The following is a 23,110-nucleotide window of genomic DNA, read 5'->3' as shown; positions in this document are numbered from 1 at the left end:
AGAAGCTGACCCTGAGACAAATGAAGACTAAGTGAGAAAAGCGTAATTTCAAGTTAGGCCCTATAAGTCCTTCTCTCACCCTCTTTATACCATAAGACGTTGCTTGACCGTAGCCCACGAACGATTCCATAATTTAAACTGTGGGAAAATTATTTATATTACAATGTAAAGAAAACATCCTTCGATATCTTGCTCAGAATGTCAGTGAGGAAACGTGGGCAGGTTTGATGACCTGGTTGTTGTAATAAGCCCAACATAAAAGCCATGAGTGTCCCGAGAGAGGTGCTTCCCAACCCCTTACGGCACCCTGACACCTAAAGGTTTTCCCGGCCAGAAGAACGCAGCCCAGGGAGTCCAACTGCCCCAGGCCCTCCTGGGCAGCCCTGGGAGCCGAAGACATCACTACCTCACCACACCTACAATTAAACCCCCACAAGGGTACTTCTGCACCAGATATTCTGAATATAAATATTAACAGAAAACACACTACACATTTAGAAAACATACAGTGGTTCAGCATTTACAAATTCTGCCAGCAGTTCGGTATCCGGCATCTAAATGAGAAGAGCAAATGGATGGTTTCAAATGGTTCTAAGAGGCTGTCAAGAATTGGCAAACTTTCTAATATTTCAGATTAACTGACGAACTTCATGGTGGTCCATGGCCAAAGCACTCATACATTAATCATCAAAGTCCCAGGCCTATATTCATTCGCTTAAGAAACACAGGTCCCCATGCCTGGCTGGCTACGTCGGTAGAGCATGCGACTCTTGATCTCGAGGTTGTGAGTTCAAGCCTCACGTTGGGTAGAGATTACTTACAAATAAAAGATCTTTTAAAAAGAGAAAGAAAGAAAGAAAGAAAGAAAGAAAGAAAGAAAGAAAGAAAGAAAGAAAGAAAGAAAGAGAGAGAGAGAGAGAGAGAGAGAGAGAAAGAAAGAAAGAAAGAAAGAAAGAAAGAAAGAAAGAAAGAAAGAAAGAAAGAAAAGGAAGGAAGAAAAAGAGAAACACATGCACACACACACACACACACACAGGTCCCCACATATAAAGATTTAGATTACAGCATTCAGGCCAATCTGGGAATCTATCCCAAGAGGCAAAGGCAGTCCTGTAATATTAGCAGGAAGGACAGAGTTGAGGGGAGGGGAAGAGTTCAAATCAGCTTTGCAGGCTACAAAATTCAAATGGAACCTATCTGGAGACCAAGCTATTCCCAAGCTTAAAGCCAACATTAGTCAAAGCAGTATACGATAGCTCCCCTAGCCAAGGGCCTCCTATGAGCAATCATCTCCCCATATCCAATTTTGTTAAAGTATTGAAAACAAACACCCTATCCTCCCTTGCAGTTAAGTGGTCTTGTGATAGAGTTATGAGCAGATGCCAAGTTGAAAGCCAAAGAGCCATCTTGAGCCATGAGGCCACTATAGGGAAGAAAGCCACATACTGGAGATGGCAGAGCAAGAAAACATAAGGACCACCTATATCCGGATGTTTTGTTATATGAGAAAAATAAGCCTGTACTGGGTGAGGCCTAACTGATAAAGGCCCCATGCAGCCTAAAAGGCCTTCCTCATTCACAGACCCTACTGTCCATCAGTAAATGTGTAGCCCTTTGACAGAAGTCAAAGTCGTATCTATAATGTTGTTTGTTTGGGGTCAACAAGTCTTTTTTTTTTAGTGTGAAAAGATTAACACAGTAAGTTTAGTTAACATCCAACCTCTTACATCGATACCAAAAAAAAAAAAAAAAAAAAAAAAAGTTTTTTTTTTCCTGGTGATGAGAACTCTTAGGATTTCCTCTTTTAACAACTTTCACATATACCAGTCACTGTAACCAGTCAATTACAGTCATCGTGCTGTGCATTATATCCCTAGGACTTATTTGTCTTATAACTGCAAGTTTAGACCTTTTGACCACCTTCCTCCAATTTCCCCTCTCCCTACCCCGTGCCTCTGATAACCAGAAACCTGATCCCTTTTTCTATGAGTTCAATTTTTTTTCCTGGATTCTACATGTAAGTGATACCATACAGTATTTTCTTCCTCTGACTTACTCACTTAGCATGATGCCATCAAAGTCCATCCGTGTTGTCACAAACGGCAGATGTCCTTTTTCATGGCTGAGTAATATTCTACTGTATACAAACACCTTCTTTATTCATCCATTGGTGAACACTTAGGCTGTTTCTGTAACTTGGCTATTGTAAGTAATGCCGTGATGAATATGGGGGTGCAGGTACCTTTTCAACATAGTATTTTTGTTTGCTTTGGATATGTTCCCAGAAGTGGAATTGCTAAATTATATGGTAGTACAATTTTTAGTTTTTTGAGGAAACCTCCATCCTGTTTTCCACAGTGGCTTCACCAATTTACAATTCTACCAACGGAGCACAAGGGTTTCATTTTCTCCTTATTCTTGCCAAGCATTCATTATCTTTTGTCTTTTTGATGATGGCCATTCTAACAGGCATACGGTAATATCTCAATACATTTTTGATCTGCATTTCCCTGATGATTAGTGATGTTGAGCAACTTTTAATGCACCTGTGAGCCATTCACATATCTTCTTTGGAATAACGTCTCTTCAGGTCCTTCGTCCATTTTTTAATTGGGTGATTTCTTTCACACCTACAATTTTGGCATATTTTGGAATACCAACACTCAAAGCGGTAAAGAAGGGCATCATAAGGACGTAAAAGGACATCTACCCTCTTTTCTTCTTAATTTGTGTTATCATGTGTTGACTAGTTAGTTGATTTGCTAGCTTTTCCTCTGAAAAACCAAATTCAGCCTTTTGTGATCTCCATGGAGGTTGGTCCCTCTACCCCCCTACTGAGGCCTCTGAGAGGTGGCATAGCACATTGAGGCTAAACAGAAGGGTTGTAGAGTTCCACGATGCAAGGGCACATCCTCACCCTGCCTCTTCCTGGCAGCATCTGTTCCCTCCTCTCTCAAATGAGAGTAAAATACCAGCTTCATAAAATCACCTTGAGGACTAAACAAGAAAAGGCACATACAGGGCTTAACACAGTGCCTGGCACATGGCATGGACTCAATGAATGTCAGCTATTACTAACTACTATTAATATTCTTGAGGCTTTCCAGCCTTCTCCCTGAAATGGAATACATACTGTGCCCATATGTGCTTAATGTCATTTTTCAAATTTCAGTTTGTTAAAAATATAATGAAATATGTATGTAAGTTCATCCATCAGGGGAGAAAAAAAACTTTCCTTTAGCATGTGTTTCGATTTGGCGTTTAGAAAATATGGTTACCATATGGGGTCTGCTCACTGGCGCTAAAATTTGTCACTATAATAATGGCTTTTGCTCAGCAAACATTCATAGTGAGTACCTACCCATTCTCCACCTTATATCCACTACAAGAAAATAGCAGTCAACATGTCGAATCAGCAAAGGAAGCAATGAGGAGAAAACGGTGCCAGGTGCCATATGAGCAGATTTCAAAGAAAGTCAGGCAATGAAGATCATGAGAAAAGCACGTCGGTGTTCCTTATTCTGCTGCTACCAGAGCCAACTACCAACACCACACCAAGCTACAAGGGCATGATGTCACCTTACCCCCACACTGCTCCAGCAGCGGGCACTTGCTGGATTGTGTGCTTTCCATCTCTTATCTGACGCTTGCCCTTTCCCCTACCCCCTCCACAGGCTGAAGCAGCGATGGCCATAACCTGCAACAGGAGCCCACGTGTGGTCACAGTCCCAAAGGGAACAGTCTACCATGGCTGGACCAGTAAGTCCCTCCCCAAGGAACCCTGGAACCGGAACTGGCGGCCTGACCTCAATCCCTCTCTCCTTGCTTACCTACACTAGAACGCGTACGCTGCGGGAGCAGATGGCAGCCATATTGTGCCATGTGACTAAGTAAGAAATAGAGACAGCCAGCGTAAGCAAGAGAGAAGAATGGAGCAGACAATGAGAAACTCAGGAGCAACGGGGAGAAAAGACTTCCTGGTTCTCCATAAGCTCCAGTCTTTAGTTCTATTCCTAGAGTCCAAATGCCTCCCTGTCCTCAGATTCTGCAAGATACTTGAGCCTTCTGCCAGGAAACTCCAGAGCTGGTTTCTGTTCACATTCCCAAAGCAACCAAAGAGACTGTACCATTATCTATCACCAGAAGACGACTGGTTTCCAGAGTGGTTCCCTTCCTCACCGTGAACCGACATACAACAGAAACGTCTACTGCTCCAATTCTGCCTACTGTGTTCTAAGTTCTGAGCAGAAGCCTTGAAAAACAACACGGTGCTGAGGATCCCAGAGCAGAAGATAAATAGATAAATAATTTTAATGCATGTTAGGAGGTGTTTTAACAAATACACAAAGAGTGTGCTGAGGGAATACAGCTATCAGATCAGGCGGAGGAGGAGGGGAAGCCACATGCAAACACTGCTAATCGCCAGAGTAGTTCTACGAGTGAAGTTTACAGCTGTGAAAGCAGAAATGCCCAAAGAGATCCATATCAGGGCATGTGTCAGAGAGAGCATGTGCAAATCCTATCAGCTTTCCTTTCACAAAATCATAAGACCCACAAGTGGGAAGGAGTTTCATTTTTCTCAGGCTAGCCTTCTGAATTTCACAATTGCGTGTACTATCACCTTAAAAACAAGTTTGTTTTTTAAATGTAACTGCTAGCATCTAGCTATTTTTACCTGCTATTTTTCGTTCAAATATTCAGAACTTCAGTTATGGTATGGATTAATTAGTACCCACAGGAAATGAACTACCAAATAAGCAACCTTTTCTTTTTTAACCTTAAAACCTTGTTTCTACAATGATTATTAAATTCTCAAATTGTGGCAATCTCCTAGCTAAATTACATTTCAAATAACTAAATGCCATTTTGATCCCAATCTCTCTGCAAATCCATCCAGGATTCATCACCAGCTTTAGCCTCACTTTTCCACATAATATGGGCATGGACTAGTAGGCAAGAAAAGCAGAAAAGAGATCAATTTTTGTAAGTAAAAGTTTTGTAAAAGTAGAAATAAGCAATGCTGGGCCCTGAAAATCCTGACTATGACAGCATATTCGAAAGGACAAACTTAATATTTGTGCTATGTAAAAACTGTCCAATGCTTCAAGTTTTCAAGCTCAAGTTCAGTCCTTCAGGCTCAAGAATGGAATTTCCCAATAATTACTTAGTGGTAAGGCATAAACACGCCCCTATTTCAAAACATAAAAATGTCAGTTATAGTCAAAGACACAAAAGGACCATCCTAGTTCCAATGGATCACTGGAAGCTACTCGAAGTAATCTCAAGAAACTAATTTTTTGTTCACTTATCAACAAATCAACAACTTAAAGAGCATGTATAGACCTTCTGAGTTCAGTACTGATACTGATCTATCCCTCCAGATGTATGCACCTCTTAAAAGATTCATTTAAGAATTTTAAATTATTAAAGAGTAGAGTAAGTAGTATAGCAAGGCAGCAGGACACAAGGTTAATATACAACAGTCAAATGCTTTATTATATACCAGAAATGAACAAGTGGAACTTGAAATTAAAAACACAGTACGATTTACGCTAGGACTGTCAAAAATGAAATACTTAGGTATAAATCTAGCAAAATATATTCAAGAACTATATGAGGAAAACTACCAAATTCTGATGAATGAAATCAAAGAATCACTAAATAAACGAGGTGACATTCCACATTCATGGATAGGAAGACTCAATAGTATCAATATTCCCAACTTGATATATATTTTCAATGCAATCCAAATCCCAGTAAGTTATTTTATGGATATTGACAAACCGATTCTAAAGTTTAGATAGAGAGGCAAAGGACCCAGGGTAGTGAACACAATACTGGAAGACAAGAGCCAAGTTAGAGGATTGATGCTATCAGACTTCAGGACTTACTATAAAGCTACAGTAATCAAAGTGGTGTGGTATGGGTAAAAGAACAGATAAATTGATCAATGTAACAGAATAGAGAACCCAGACACAGACACCCCATAAATACCATCAATTGATCTTTGACAAAGGAGCAAAGGCAATATAAGAGAGCGAAGACAGCCTCTTCAACAATGGTGCTCAGAAGACTGGCATCCACATACACACAAAAGAATGAATCTGGAGAGAAGATTCACAAAAGTTAGCTCGAAATGGGTCATAGACCCAAATGTAAAATGCAAAACTAGAAAACTCTGTTCTGACAGTCCCGAGCCCCCGTTAAGAAGGCCTGCAGCGTACGCATCACTCACGGTGAGCTCCACAGACACTTCCCCCAATAGGGCACCTACTCATGGCTTGCGGGCCAGCTCTTGAGTTCTTATTACAATTAGAAACTACATTTCTGCAATAAACCATTACGGAACGTTGAGGAACAAGATTTATTACTCACAGATTCTGGAGGGTACACGGCATTCCAGAGGGCCACAGTGAGGTCACAGGTAGAGAAAGAGAGAGAGAGATCGGACCCAGGCTCTGCCTTTGTCCAAGAGTGATATCTAGGGCTTCATGGGTTCATTCTTTACCGGCTAAGTTAAAACATGAGAGCAAGGGGCACGTGAGTGGCTCAGGCTGCTGAGCAGCCGATTTCAGCTCAGGTCACGATCTCACAGTTCATGAGTTCGAGCTCCACATCGGGCTCCCTGCTGTCAGTGTGGAACCCACTTCCAACCCTCTGTCTCCCCCTCTCTCTGCCTCTCCCCCACTCACGCTCACTCACTCTCTCTCTCTCTCTCTCTCTCAAAAAAAAAAAAAACAAAACAAAAAAACCATGAGACCAAGAATTAGGGCACTGAAAGCGAGAAGTGGGGTCACTCAAGCGGTCACTTACCCAGGTTACCTGGGGCTTTTTGAAAGAAGGACCTTCATGTGTGGGAATGGCCTAGTTCCTTACCTGGTTGTTTTACTAGTAGCTGCATCATACAAGTGGCAACATGTTTACTCAAAATGACTGTCTTTTGAACTGAATGCTTCCACAATCAAAATGTCAGGAACTCACAGTACACTCCCAGAAGATGACATAAGAGAAAATCTAGATGACCTTTGGTATGGTGATCACCTTTTTAGGTACAACACCAAACACACAATCCATGATAGGAATAATTGAGAAGATTTACTTCTTTAAACCCAAAACTTCCTCAGTGAAAGACAACATCAAGAGAATTAGAAGACAAGCCACAGACCAGGAGAAAATATTTACAAAAGACACATCAGTAAAGGACTATTTATCCAAAATATGCAAAGAACTCTTAAAACTCAACAGTAAGAAAACAAACAATTCAATTTAAACAATGGGCCAAAGACCTTAACAGACACCTCACCAACAAGTATCTACAGATGGCAAATAAGCATATGAAAATACACTTCACGTCACGTCATCAGAGAAATGCTCATGAAAGTAACAATGAGGTATCACTACACGCCTACCACAATGGCCAAAATCCAGACCACTAACACCACCACATGCTGGTAAGGGTATTCTCATTCACTGCTAGTGAAAATGCAAAATGGTACAGACACTTGGGAAGCCAGTCTGGCAGTTTCTCATAAAACCAAACGTGCGTGTGCCACAACACCCACTGTGCTGCTTGGTATTTATCCACAAAAACCAGCACACGGATGTTTATAGAAGCTTTACTGATAACTACCAAAGCCTGGAGGCAACCAAAATGTCCTTTAGTGGGTGAATGGATAAACTGGTATATCCAGACAATGGTGCTAAAAAGGAATGAGCCAGGAAGACATGAAAAGAAAACTAAAATGCATTATTACTAAGTGAAAGAAGTCAATCCGGAAAAAGCAAAACTATGGAGACAATACAAAGATCAGTGATTGGGGGCAAGGGGTAGACAGGACGAACAGGCAGAGCATAGAGTATTTTTAGGTCAGTAAAAAGACGGTATTTGGTATTGTAATGACGGATATGTCATTATACATCTGTCCAGAGAGTACATAACACCAATAGGGAATCCTAGGTAAACTATAGACTTTGGATGATAATGATGTGTTGGTGTAAGTTCATCCTTGGTAAAAATGTAACATTCTGGTGAGTGATGTTCATAATGGGGGAGGCCAGGCATGTGTGAGGGGCAGGGGAATGAAAAAAAAAAAAAAAAGAGAGCAAGGTAGTACATTTTTTAAACGAAAACTAACAAAAAGTAAAACCAGAGGGGTGGGGAAAAGATCATACCCAGAGAAACAGGGCAACCCACAGACATCATATATATACTGATAGACAACCCACACATCCCTCTGGAGACTCCTTGCCTGGGCCTCTTCCTCTCCCTTATACTACTTTGAACCTTTTCAGACTGAGTGAACTCTCTTTTCTCAGCTTTTTTCCTACTCTGTTCAGATAAAGCTCAAAGATCTACATTGTGCACATCTGATACGCACTGTAACCAAATTTTGAACCAATTTAATCCACCCAACCAGCATGCTAATTCGCTAACCATTCTGATTAAACATAACTAACCCGTCTAATTTAATTTTACCTTATGGAGAAAAAGTATTCATTCTTCAAAACTGTTTAACAATCTAAGGTTTGGAATATAAAGAGAACTTATGAAGCCATTCAAATATAAATTCAAGTGGTACCTGGGTGGCTCAGTTGGTTAAGTGTCCAACTTCAGATCAGGTCATGATCTCATGGTTCATGGGTTTGAGCCCCACGTCGGGCTCTGTGCTGAAAGCTCGGAGCCTGGAGCCTGCTTCAGATTCTGTCTCCCTCTCTCTCTGCCCCTCTCCCGCTCATGCTCTGTCTCTCCGTCTCTCTGTCTCTCTCTCAAGAATAAACATTCAAAAAAAATTTAAATATAGATATAGATTCAAAAATCAGAATATAATAAGTTAGCCATTTCCAACATCCCTTCTCCCGCAAACTAGATCAACCTCTAAAATATCAACCAGCTGGTATTTTCCAAAGGCCAGAAATGCCAGTGAGCACTAAAACAGGTTACTATAATCCTAACAGCATGGGAAGCTTTTTTCTACTGACGGTAACTGACTCCAGAAAAATATTAACCCAGATCTGCAAAATAAAAAGCAATAATGTAATTTTACTGGTTTTTTACATTAGAATTTAAATGTATTTAAACTCAAAAATATACATTCATGTTTTGTATTTAGGGCCACAGTCCTTCACATTTGTATAGGACCTGACAGTATACGAAGTATTTTCACATACGGTATGCAAAACTATGAAAACATCAATTTCAGAAGAGGATCAAAGAGGGTTCCCGAAGTAGTGTCATGATGCTTGAGCCCTCTTTGCAGAAGCACGGGCATATAAGGAAAGAATGGAATGAACACTAAAGGGAAAGAAGGATTGATTCAAAGACAAAGAAGGGATGAGGAAGAGTTAGAGGCACAAGACAGTTACTGAAGGATTAGAAAAGCAGCCTGGAGGAAGGAAGGCAAACCCTAACATTCTTGAGGAATGGCTAGATGGGGCACTTTAGAACACCGCACCACTGAACCCTCAGAAGTATCCCACAGGGTAGGTGTTCTTTTAATTCCCATTTTACAGCTGCCAAGGATCATCACACAACCAGTAGGTGGCAGAACTGAGAGTCCAACCCAGCTTGTCCGGACTTGAGCCCCAAGCGCCAACACTGTTAGGAAGCCTCCAGAGAGGGGATAGGGAGGGATAAATGCCACACCTGATTCACCAATACCTGCCTTTATTTTATATATTTGCTGTGTATAACATCAGGATCCCTTCAAAAGGGCATCTTCATGTTTAACGTATGTGCATCCTCCCTCTACCCGCACCTAACTTTCTAGAAATATGGGCTTCCTGGGTATCTTTCCATTTCTTCTACCTCTTCTTCTGAATACCCAAAAAGCTCAAACTACTGACTCCACAAGAGGGCAAGTGTCGCCTTACAGATTTAGAGGAAGACAGCAAAGCTGCGTCTCGTGTGCTGTCTCCCCATCAGTAGGCAGCAGGGGCAGCGTGGGCATCCCTCTCGTGGCCTTGCCCGGCTGACCCTAACCAGAAGTGGGGACCAGAGCAAGGGACCCGTAAGAGGAGAATTCGAGGCTTGGCACAGCTACATCTTCCCATTTGTCAAGAGAAGCCAACAATCTGGAATTTTATGTGGAATCCAGATTTATAAAACTTGGCTACTGATTCAAACTTCCAGAAACATTGCACCAGGTCAACATCTGCCTGAGGGTGAACTCAACCCACTAGCTGCGGGCTTATAAGGCCCAGGCTTTCAGTTGAAGGCAGCTCAGTTAGCATTACATCCCTACTTCCAAATATTCCCCATGCACTACATGGAAGACACAGCCCTTGCCCTCCAGGAGACCAATGGAGACAATGGACACACTGTTTCAGGACAAGATGACAAATGGAAAAAGGAAGAAGCCTGTGGAGGAGCACAGCAGCCAGCAGCCACATAGATCTCCTGATCACTGATTTTCGAGGGGGCAAGTTTGGGCAGTGGCAGTAAAAAAATGAGAGTAACGTTACCCTTCTACATCTAGAGAAGAAAGACGAGGGCTCTGAAATATATGAAAGTACACAAAGAAAAATTCAATAGCCCTGCCTTTGTGTCTCCAAGGTGACTCTTAAAGTAGGCAAGCCTTAATGGAACCATAGCAGCAGGAAAAGCTTCCCTACTAGAGGCACGGTGGAATCATAAAAAATACAACTGCCTTTTACTCAGCTCCATCTATGCTCCCAGTACAACACCAAGTGCTGTGGGAATGTCAGCTCATGTACACCTCCCAACAATTCCAGAAGGAGCCAATTTACAGATGTGGAAACTGAAACTCTGAAATCCTAAAGTGTGGGAAAGAGCCAATCATCTGAAGCCAAAAAAAGATGCCTGTCCTATTAATTCACTGACTTGGCCAGAGAGACTCAGGCTATTGACCATCAAGAACAACTCATTCGCTACAATAATTGAAAGTGTAGAACTAGTATTAAAAGAAGCAAAGAGGGGCAGCTGGGTGGCTCGTTGGTTAAGCCTCCGACTTCAGTTCAGGTCATGATCTCAAAGCTCAGGTCATGATCTCAAAGCTCAGGTCATGAGTTCGAGCCCTGCATCGGGCTCTGTGATGACAGCTCAGAGCCTAGAGCCTGCTTCTGATTCTGTGTCTCCCTCTCTCTCCCCTACTGGCTTGTGCCCTCTGTCTCAAAAATAAATAAACAATAAAAAGATTTTTTTAAAAAGGATGCCATTTTATACTGTTGTTTCGGTGACATGTGTGTATGCGTATTTAGAGTCTTGGATAACAATGCTAAATGTTTTTCTTACTATGACACGTGGCCAAAAGAGTTTCAAAAGCATTACTCTAGACAACTCAGTCCCTGATATGGGGATCAGCAAACTGCCCAGAGCTAAACTCTTCAGTATTTGAAACTAAAAGATTCATCCAGAAGTAGGAATGTAGTGAATCCAGTTTGAGTATCAGTTACCAATACTAATATTTCATCCAGGAATAAACAACAGCTGCCCTCCAAAGGCTCCAGAAAGCACCATTTTACAGATGTCTCGTGCCACATTTTCCCCCTCTGTGCACCTTCCTCCACTCAAGGTTTTAGGGTGATGTGGCTGCAGACACTTTATGCTTGTCTAGTCACTACATGGGCACATCACATAGTCAGTGTCAGAGCTAGGAACTCCTACATGCTCCTTTGCCAGATGGAATGATGCTCCTTTGCCAGAGTTGGGAGTGATGAAATGTCCTGGGAAATGCCCAAGGTCAATGCTGGGTACAGCTGAGATCAGGCTCCCAGTCCCAGTTCTTTTCCAAGAATCCTTAAATTAAAGACACATGAGAGCACAAAGCAGAACACCCTGCCAAGAGACAAGCAGATGACTTTGTTTTCTTTTCTGGTCTTATTTGCTCGTTTCTTATACCTCTGTATTAATTTTTACTAATGGCTAAATGCAGCATTTGGCTGAGGCGATCCCCTGGCCTTTTAAAAAAAAAAAAAAAAAAAGAGTAATGGAGTCGCACAAGCAAAGTTATTTTTCCTGTGTCAGGAAATTGTTTAGGTTAATTGTGGCATCTCCTTGGAAGACCTATTGAAATAAAAATAGGGGCCCCTGGGTGGCTCCGTCAGTTAAGCGTCCGACTTTGGGTCAGGTCATGATCTCTCAGTTTGTGAGTTCGAGCTCCACATCAGGCTCTGTGTTGACAGCTCACAGCCTGGAGCCTTATTCGAATTCTGCCTCTCTCTCTCTCTCTCTCTCTCTCTCTCTCTCTCTCTCTCTCTCTTTCTCTCTCTGCCCCTCCCCCACTTGTACTCTCTCTCTCAAAAATAAATAAAATGTAAAAAAAAAAGAAATAAAAATAAACAAGCATTACCTGCTTTTGAAGTCCTTCTATTCTGAAACCACAGTTAAGAAGAAAACCTTGGCTTGATAGCCATTTTCTTTTCAGGTAAGTATATACTGTATATAATTTAGTTTATTGCTATAGATATCGACAGATCACTACTTGAAATAGTCTTAAATCATAATTCATTTACTGATTTCTAAATGCCACTGTGTTTTAACTTCTCCAAAACTGTTAACTTTTTCATGACATCAAGGTGATTCTCAAAAACAAATAGAAAATGTTTCCCTCTCAAAGCCAAATTCAAAGTGAAAACAGAGCCAGGGAAAGATGCTATGCAAGTAAAAGTAATATTTCCTTTTTCAGCCTCTTCCAGCTACTAACATCCTATGATTTTTACCTGTTTTTCTTTTTCAAAGTAAGTTTAGTCACACTTGAGGTATAAGACAGTTAGCTGGTCAGGATTTCACAATCCAAGAATCCCTCATTTTAGGAGCGTGAGAATTTTCCACTGCCCTGCAATATCCAGATGAATGTACCCTGATTAAGACCTTTGAGATCCTGGACAAAATCTGGTTGAACTGCATAAATTAAGTAGGAAATTCAGAACCATCAGGAGCTCTGGGGTCACTGGAGAGCTAAGCCTCCTTAAACAAGCCTTCCCAATAGTGATCTTTTCTTAAAAAGTCAATCTGTATTCTGACCTTTCAAGACACAGAGGCAGCCTGTTTCCAGACAGATCTGCTGGCAAAAAGACTGCCTCATGCCCTGAATTCGGCATAAAGGTCTGATTTTCAACGATCACATGGGGTAAATTCCCATTTTGGGACCTTGAAACCAGCAATTATTACTGCCAAGTGAGGAGTCTCAAGTGCAGAGTTGAAAGTTTATTAATTTTATGCCATTAAATAGAGACATGACACACTCAAAAATTAGTGTAGATGGGTTCTAATTTTGTCGACTTTAATGACCTCACACCTTCACTCTTAAGAACTCCTCAACCTTCAGAACTATGCTTACACTGCGGGAAAACTTTGATTTGCATTTTCAAAGCTATTTTTTTATGCAAGTGTTATAAAGTACATGGTACATAAAACTCTACTAGGAGCTCAGCTGAACTGAGCCAAGCTGTACGTATTAGTGAAACAATGGTTTCAACCAGAAATCTGAGACAGCGCGATTTCAGAATGGTAAAAACCAATGATACATCAACCAACAGCATGAGGATTTATAAAATGAAATGAAATTTTAATATATCTTTTCAACAGTCAACTAGTCATGACCACTTAGAATCGAGTAGTTCAGAGTTAAACAAAAAAAAAGTCTTAGAGATTTAAAAAAAAAAAAACAAAATCCAACCCATCTCTTGTCCCAGTCCCTCCCAATCCCATCCCCTGCTACACTGTTCTGGCTGAAAGCAAACTGCTAAGTTTCTCTCAAACTCAACTCAAGTATCTTTGCTCCGGAAACTCACCACCTCCTCAGGCTCATTTCATTCCAAACTGGTGATCCGTCAGTCATTGCTAATTCCTTCAATGAACACACACTGCATTATGCTAGGCACTAGGGACCAGATGTCCTAAAAATCTGACTCCTTCACCATTGGGGGGGGTTCTGTCTACCCTTAAGGATTACAGAGAACACTGCTAACTGTGCTGCATAAATTAGTCCTGAATAAAGTTAGAATATCAGGTGGTAGTTCCCCCCACAGTCCCCTCATTACCCTCATCCCCTACAGTGTCCCCTCCCCACAGAGCATCCTCTCCAACACGCCACCACCACACCCTCAGATCTTTTTATCCAGAAAATAATTTCAAATTCTTGTCCCCAGAGGTTTTAGAAAGTTCCACGCATAGTGACTCCTTTGGAGAAACCAATTTTCCAGATGCCTCAAATCACTCGGAGCTAAGTTCTGAATTCAAGCTGACTGGCTCCTGAATCTACACTCTTAACCAGTCCATTCGAGTGCTTCTCAGTGAATGGGAGTTTTCTTTTCCCCCTCTACCTACAATGCTCTTTCCTCTACCCTCACTTTTTCACATGAACTCCTACTCATCCTACAAGACCCATCCGCAGGAGCACTCCTTTTTTCTAACCACCACGAGCAGAGGAGATTCTGTGGCAAACACAGAGGACACTGTACCTATCTTCAGCACATTTCCTAATACGGAGATAAAAAACGGGACCCCCCGCCCCTGTCCCTAACCCACCGCAAAGGTACAGACTCCTAGGGAAAGAACAGCTTCCTATAACAGCCCAATAGCAACTACCTAGAGTTACTAAAACTCTCTATATGAATGCCAAAATTGTTGACTTGTGTTAAAATATGCATATAAAGAAACATACAAACATAAAAGTCTAGATGGGGCTGGGTCCCACCCAGAGGGAGGTCTCTCCTGGCCTTCATCATTGAAGAAGAGGCTGTGTGACCAGACAAGGGAACCCCTGGTAAGCTGCAGGCTACATGAGTGTTAACCAACATGGAGCTAAGATGCCTTGTAGGAAGCTCCTAAGCAAGGAATGTTAAAATGGCATCTACTCAGAAAAGATAGTTCAGAAAGCAGCTGACTCACGAGGAACCCAAAGTACCACAGGTAGCTAAGTCCCCTAGAGACAGAATCCGGCTATTCTCAAAGCAAAGATAGACCCAGAAACGGCCAGTGAGTTCCAAGAACAGGTCCTATGTTATGACAGCCCCAGAAATCTAAACTTGAAAATCAGATTGTTTATATATTTCTTATATTCCTTCCTTGGTATCCAGGAAAGTTCCAGACTGTTCTAACTGTGCTAAGATGAACAGAGGGTGAGGGTTTTTATCAAAAAACCTGCAGATTTGGCCTGAAGATTAGAATACTATCAGCCCACTACTGACAGCAGCAGTAGCATGAACATGGTAATGCAATGCAAGTAAAGAATCCTCCAAAAGAAGGTAAAATGCAGGGACAATAAGGGCTGGGGAGTCCAGCCACTCTTTCCCATCTGAAAATTCTCCTTTCAGTACTAAATCTTAGAGGCTGTGGTTTTGTTTTATTATCTTCTAAAACTTACCCCCCACTGAATTGTATCCAGAAACGATCTTGCCATTTCACCCAATGGAGTCTGCACGTGTGTTTGGAACACAACAGAAACTTAAATGTTTGTTGATGGAATGAATGAAGCAACGCGTGGACTTCCAGAGTTTTAAGGTATCCTAAAGACCATCCATCCAGTGCAATCCTTTTCCCACAAGCATACATTCGTCCACACAGGGCTTTCATAGGTTGTCATAAAAGTCATTCGATAAATATCAACTAAGTGCCAACAACAGTTAAGATGCTATGCTCTCAGGAACAACAATCAAAATGTTATCAGTCACTGATACACAGCAAACGTCTGGGGGCCTTCCATGGATCAGGCAATTTGCTAGGCCGTAAAGATACTACAATGAGTAAGACACACATAGCACCTTAGGGAAACTATGGAGAAGATGAAGGGACCATAAGTATCTACGATACTGTTTAAAATAGAAAATGTTAAGTGTTTTCAAAGGTTAGATAAGGGCTATCTGGAGTCATAGGTCAAAAAGGGAAACCAGGTTTCAAAAAATTTCCAGGACACTGCCATTCAGGACACGACATTATTTGTGGTTTAACCTTACAGTTCAGGAATGAAAACTATTAGTTTCTAGCTAAAGCAGAATAGCTAAAGGAAATGGCTTTGTAGGTTTTGATGAAAATCAATATTCTATCTTCATAACTTCAGCATTATGTCAAATGGTACTGACAGTGGATTCTGGAAAGAATACAGATCAATTCTCTTCTAATGAAAACAATAATCAAAACTGAGCTCTAAATAACAAAGTTATTGTCACCCATGAGTACAGAAACACAGGTTTGTCAATCTGAATATTAATAAAACACACGTAAAGAATAATTCTGGACTTACGGGTGGGCCTTATTTATTTAGCAGTAACTCTATAATAATAATTCCTATGATTTACCCTATAAACTAAAACATAAAAATTAAGCTACTATATAGCTACACATCACATTTCTTTTGACCTATCCTGAAATGAAATTTATCTTTCAGTTTCTCTCATATATGCTACTTTAGTTCCTCTAAATACCTTGAAATGCATCCCACTAACCCTGTTCCCTTCAAGATAACACACTAACATGGGAATCAGAAGCCTGAGGACTAGGCCTGCTCACCAGGTTGGGCAGGTAAATTCTCTGGCCTAAATCTTCCCATCCATAAAATGAAGCTGTTAGAGCAAATAACCTCCAAGATCCCTTTGAACTCTTAAAAACAGTAACAAAATCAAAAACTGAAAACTTACCTCCACTGTCAAACTATCAATCAAAGCAAAAAGTTTTAAAACTAATATCAAAGGAATAGGGGCGCCTGGGTGGCTCAGTCGGTTGAACGTCCGACTTGGGCTCAGGTCACGATCTCACGGTCTGTGAGTTCGAGCCCCGCGTCGGGCTCTGTGCGGACAGCTCAGAGCCTGGAGCCTGCTTCGGATTCTGTGTCTCCCTCTCTCTCTTCCCCTCCCCTGCTCATGCTCTGGCTCTCTCTGTCTCAAAAATAAATAAAAACGTTAAAAAAAAAAAAAAAACAAAACTAATATCAAAGGAACTTAGGTTTAACCAACTTTTTTCCTTCTTTTACTTGATTCAACAAACTTATTCATGAATTTCCTACAGCAGTTAGGTTGAGCAGTTCTTCATCCATAGCCGTCATAAACTGGAAAGTGATGTCAATATATTCCTTTAAAAACAATTCTGCAACAAAAAATTTCTAGGTCCAGAAGCAATCTCCTTAATAGAATTTTGCCTCTATCCAAAAATTAAACCCTCATAAACTTCTTTGTGAATGTCAAAAGGTTTTTAATCCACGTACTCCACTTCAGAATGTATTTATTCTGTTCAATGCAGACTGCTCACCTTGGTGTATGTTTACGATTTTTCCCATTAGATCCACATAGGAAGTGAATGGAACACCTTTTGTATGGAGTATGATGTAGACAAGTACGTGTCATTAATATACTCATCCTAGTTAGATTGAGGAACCTATCATATGAATAGATCTATCAGGCAAATATTTTTGAGACCATACTGTATGCAAAGTGCTGAAATGACTATAAAGACAGTAACCAATACTGTTGCTTTACCCCTGCCTCCAACTGTAATTGTACTGGTCACCAAGAAAATAATTCTCTACCTCAACATAAGAAAATCTAAAAAAAAAAAAAAAATTAACCTAACTACCGTTTTCAGGAAAAGCCCCTTGTCATATACCTCTATAGTGTTACATTTTTTAGAATGCTAGTTGGTATTATCGAAGCAATACTTCCAGATAAATACCATAATTACTATAGTCGGGCAGCATTCCTGTGGAAATCAGCTCCATCAGCCTAATTTCGGCATATTAAATGAATTAAGTTAAAGCGAAATGCTATTGTCTGAAAAACAAGAGAAAATATTAAAGGCAGAACAACTGGCTCCACTTCTGCAAATTAAGCAAAATTAGACAAAAAGAAAGGAAGCAGGCAAAGGGAAGGAACTCAAGAGCTATTTGCAGCAGTGGTCCCTTGCAAGTTAGTTCTAGGCGCTTCCCCTTGAGCTCGAAGAAATAAGGAGACCAAAGAAGAGAAGGCACCTCTCCTTTCGTTCAGAAGCCCAAAGTTATACTCTTTTCACAACTTGCAATATTCATTGAGTTCAGTGTAAGATGTATGGGAGATCTGGATTCAGTGGGACTGTCCGGGAGAAGGGAGTGGCATTTACTTTCTCAGTCTGGAGCCCTTAAGAACTGTATCAGAGTACTCAAAAACCCTTAGTTATCTAGCAAAGGCTCCGGAGCATCCTCCCCACGCACACTCCTGCAGGGCTGGGCGGCTCCTCCCTCTCCCCCTTCTGTCCCTAGGGCTGGACCAAGGTCCAGTGGCCGGCGCACCGTTAGTCCAAGGGCCACCCTGGCCCGGCCTGCGCCACCAGCCCCGGGCAAGGCCAGAGCGCAAGCCGCTGTCTGGTCTCCGCTTCCCAGAGCCACGCAGCGGCGGCGGCGCGCAGCTGGACACCAGCATCACCAAGATGCCCATTATAATAAAAACTTGGGGGAGTATGTCTACACTTGCACCGATGTGAAGGCACAGCCCGGGACGCGGGCTCCGGGACCGCCGGCCCGTCCCGCCCCTCCTAGCGGCCGAGGGGCGGCGGTCCGTACCTGTCCTCCGAGACGCTGATGACGCCCTCCTCCTTGGGCACGATCACGGCCATATTCACCACCTCCTGGGACCCCTCGACCCGCTGCAGCAGGATGGGCTTGCGGGTCAGCGGCTTGGGCTGGATCTCCGCCGCCATCGGAGGAGGGGGCGCGCCGGGCGCCGCCGCCGCCAACCGCACCGCGGAGCTGGGCTGAGGAGACCGCTCAGGCACGGGCACAAGCTGAGACAGGGACTCTGGTTGGCCGGAGCGGGACGCCGGGGACCCGCGACCATAGCCTGGCCGCGCTCCGGGAACGACTCCGCGCTCCCGGCTTCGGGCACCGAAACCACCACGATCCGGGTTGCAAGCCGGCGCCACCACCGGAGGAGGGGGCGGAGAGCTGGGGGGCGGAGCCGGTAGGGGGCGGGGCCTGCCGCAGGGGGTGGCCGCTGGTGGGCGCGAGGGCGGCGGCACTTCCGGAAGAGTGGTGGAGGAGGTGAGGAAACCTAAAAAAGGAGGCGGGACGTTGGCGGCCCAATACGCGTGCGCCAGCCCACCAGCCCATTTCCGCCCCGCCCCTACTGAATTCCCGAAGCCTCGCAGCACCGCCCCTGGAACGCATGCGCCTTCCATTATCTGCGGTCTCCTAGACTCGCCACCTTCCACCTCCAGTCTGTAGTCCCCTCCCTTTCTAATCTCCCGTGAACGCGGCGTGTAAACCCCCCGGGAACGCGCTTGCCAGAGGCCCCGCCCCCTCCAAAATTTATAAAAAGGGGGCGGAGTAGGAGCGGGGAAAAGTGGGCCTGGACGAGGCCGGAAAGAGAAGAAGCTTGCAGGAAGGAAAGAAGCTGAACTAGTTGGGACGTGACTGGGCGTGCGTAAGGGTTACCTGTTCTGAGCTTCCATAACAATGAGCCTTCCGCGACGGGAGGCCATTTACTGCTCCCAGCATGCACCAGGCCCAGGCTGCCGAGTGGCAGCCCAAGGGCTCCTGGGAGTTGTAGTTTTTCGGAGCCTCGTCTCCCTTCTGGAATAACCTATTGCCCACTTCTCAGCGCTCCTGAACTGGGGAGCCCGGCACCGACCCAGGCAATTAACTGAGTCGCGGCCCGGACTGATCTCTAAGGAGGAAATTGAAGAGCATCCCAGGGCTGAGCAGGTGGTTAAGATTGTTTCCTATAATAGTAGAGCCCGAGGGTGGGGAAAGAAGAGAATCTCTCGTATACGCATTTTTGAGGGAGTTTAGAGATCATCTGCAGTATCATCTAACTGGTTTTTCTTAAATGACTAAGTTACTAGCCCAAGGTTACTTTAGCTCCCAGTTAGGGCTATGCCCCCACCACACCCCCGGACTTGAACCCAGTCTCCCTCCCCTACTCCTGGCCCTGTCTTCTTTCCATTCGCCAGTAATTCAGCCTTTCTGGCTTGCTCCAGAGACAATGGAGAGAGTTACTGTGATTATTGAATGAATGTTAGGTGCCTGGCGCAGGGCCTGGCATGTGGGGTCGTTCATTATTTGATGACCCTACTAAGCCCTCCCAGAGTTAACAAACTAGCTGAAGAGTGGTCATGTGGTGTGACTGGGCTAGCAAGGGCTCTGGAGGTTAGAAAAATAATATGCCAGAACCGGGCAAAGAAATGACAGACCTCGTAGAACTGCATTTCTTATGCAGGTTGTTGGCAGCCAAGGACCTGTCTCAAAGCACACAGTGCAACTCTTTACCACCTCCCATCTTTGCAGAAATTCTGTAAGGCACTAGAAAGTGAGACAGGTATTTTCCAGTCTGGGGACCTGGAACAAGGCATTCCACTTCTCTGAGCCTCAGGTTCCCAATCTATTAAGTGGAAGATAATAATACCTACCTTGGGTGTTATGTGAGAGCTACAAAAGACATATTTTAAGTGCCTTCATGCACAATAGGTCCTTCAGGGTTCCAGGTATTAGGACATGGACATATTTGGGGGACCATTATTCAGCCTACCACAACGGTTTTAAATACTGTTCTTATGCTCCTCAACTCCAAACTCATATATCTAATGCCACTCCACTTTGTCAATTAACCATTTAATAGGTGTTCCAAGCATTCCCAAACAGTATCTTCAAATCTACCACACCATTCACTCAGTGGTTAAAAACTGAGTTCCTAAGAGTCATCCTTGATTCTTCTCTTTTCCTCACAACTCCTTTCCAAACCATAAACTCATCAGCTCCGCCTCCAGAGTAGGTCTTGAATTTTCCCACTCATATCACCTCTACCCCAGTCCGAGTCACCAGATGCCCTGGCCTCTACTATCACAGTAACCTACCTGCTTTCCCTGCTTCTTCTCTTGAACCCTTCCCACACCCACCCCAAACTCAACTTATTTAACCTATTTTTATCACAGTGACCAGAGGATTGTGTTTTAAAACATAAGCCAGATCACATTACTCCTCTGCTTCAAGTCTGTCAGTGGCTTACCATTGCATTTGGGATAATGCTTCTTCAACCTCACTTCTCCTGCTGTTCGATACTCTCTAAGCCCTGGCTTAGAAAATCCCAGAAACACCAACCTTCTTCCTGATGGTGGCCTTTGCAGTGTTTACATCCTGAATACTTGCCTCTCACCACTGAGGCTTCAGTCTAAAGAGTCTTACCCTCCCACCTCTAACATACCCCACCTCCTTATAACACTCACTGTCATATCATGCTGTGTTGTTTTCCAGTCCTCACTTCTGCCCCAAATAATCTTTGTTTCTTATTTATTTCTTAGTTCTCCATCTTCTAGAAGAGAAGCACCAGGAGAGAAAGGACCTTACCTGCCTGTTCATCGTTGTATTCCCAGCCCCTAGAGTCATAGCTGGCCCATTAGGAGGAATGCTGTAAGTATTTGTCAAATGAATGAGTAGAAAGAAAGGCAAGTCTGAATTTAACTCTTTTCCATTAGAGTGTAATGGAAAGACTGGAATCTGGACCTTACCCTAATTCCTGGGATGGGATGATCCTTGGGAGAATACACAAAACAGGCAGATGGTAATACCAATATGGTAAAGCCAACTGGTGAGTAATTGGTATCCAAGAGAAAGGCTTAGTATGCAATTTCTCCTTCTCTTCCTGGTAGCAGGTACAAGGGTCTCCTCAGCAGCAAGGTTCTGTGGCACTGAAGCCCGGCTGCCCATCAGAATGCCTTGGGAGCTTTTTGAAAATGCAGAGCCCTGGACCCTATCCCTGAACAACTGGATTTGGTTTTCTAGGAGCTTGGTCTGAGAATATGAATTTTTATAAAGTTTCAGGTGATTCTAAAGCAGGTGATCCTTGTTTCTAGTCTAGTCTGGGAAGCCCAGATCTAGGAATCCAACGGAAGGGTGCAGGAAAAGTGATGAGTGGTACAGAGGGCTGGGCCTCCAACTATGGGGCACATCTCCCCCTCCCCTTTCTTCCCCAGCATGAGAGACTAGCCAAGCTGCTTGTTCTTCCACTGGTAACATCTGTCGTTTCTGATCAGACTAATGCCTTTTTGTATGTGTGGTCCATTGAGTAACAGAACACTCACTGCCTGTGACTTTTTGCCCTACTCACCTGTGCCAGAATCAAATCAAGCACGAGGCTTTTGCAAAGCTTTCCCCTTAATCTTCCTCTCACTCCTCTCTAGTCTGGGCTGGCTTGAGCTAACAGTAGGTTTTCATGTATACAAAGGTATTAAGTAAGGTTCATCTAGGTATCTATATCTGTATCTACATATTTTTTTTTAATTTTTTTAATGTTTATTTATTTTTGAGACAGAGAGAGACAGAACATGAATGGGGGAGGGTCAGAGAGAGAGGGAGACACAGAATCTGAAGCAGGCTCCAGGCTCTGAGCTGTCAGCACAGAGCCCCATGCGGGGCTCGAACTCACAGACCGTGAGATCATGACCTGAGCCAAAGTCGGATGCTTAACCAACTGAGCCACCCAGGCGCCCCTGTATCTACATATTTTTTAAATAGACTTTTTTTTTTAAGAGCAGTCTTAGGTTCACAGTAAAATTGACTGGAAAGTACAGAGAGTTCCTATATACCCCCTGCCCCCACACATGGATAGTTTTCCCCATGATCCACATCTCCCACCAGACTGGTACATTTGTAACAATCAGTGCACCTGCACTGATACATCTTTACCACCCGAAGTCCATTGTTTTCCCTAGGGTTCACTCTTTGAGTTGTGAGTTCTATGTGTTTAGACAAATGTATAATGACATGTATCCATGATAATACCATATAGAATAATTACACTGCCCTAAAAATCCTCTGTGTTCTGCCTATTTGTCCCTCTCTCCCAGGCCCCTGGCAATTACCGATCTTTTTATTGTCCCCATAGTTTTGCCTTTTCCAGAATGTCATATAGTTGGGATTACACAGGGTGTAGACTTTTCAGATTGGCTTCTTTCATTTAGTAACATGCTTTTAAGTGTCACCGATGCCCTTTCATGGATTGATAGCTCATTTGTTTGTAGTGCTGAGTAATATTCCATTGTCTGTAGGTATCATTGTTTTGTTTATCCATTCACCTGCTGAAGGCCATCTTGGATATTTCCACTTTTCCGCAATTTTAGATAAAGCTGCTATAAATATCTGTGTTCAGGTTTTTGTGTGGACATAAGTTTCCAATTCCTTTGGGTAAATACCAA

General features: G+C 43.1%; 1 protein-coding gene across 2 annotated transcripts in view; it reads right to left on the bottom strand.

Moving 5' to 3' along the window:
• Positions 1-19,424, bottom strand: part of WDFY2 (WD repeat and FYVE domain containing 2) — a 183,005-nt gene extending 163,581 nt beyond the window's left edge. The window contains exons 1-2 of one of the 2 annotated variants that reach the window (XM_019447633.2): positions 19,356-19,424; positions 18,486-18,972 (exon numbers count right to left, since the gene is read on the bottom strand). In XM_019447633.2, the coding sequence (XP_019303178.1) occupies positions 18,486-18,622 (137 nt within the window). In that variant the 5' untranslated portion in view covers positions 18,623-18,972; positions 19,356-19,424. The remainder of the gene's footprint in view (positions 1-18,485; positions 18,973-19,355) is intronic. The other variant, XM_019447634.2, reaches the window with a different exon arrangement.
• Between the last annotated feature and the right edge of the window lie 3,686 nt (positions 19,425-23,110).

Source organism: Panthera pardus, unplaced genomic scaffold, assembly GCF_024362965.1.
Source record: "Panthera pardus isolate Hobbes unplaced genomic scaffold, ASM2436296v1 HiC_scaffold_1, whole genome shotgun sequence".
In the NCBI taxonomy this organism is placed as follows: domain Eukaryota; kingdom Metazoa; phylum Chordata; class Mammalia; order Carnivora; family Felidae; genus Panthera; species Panthera pardus.
This window is presented reverse-complemented; position numbering and strand designations above follow the sequence as displayed.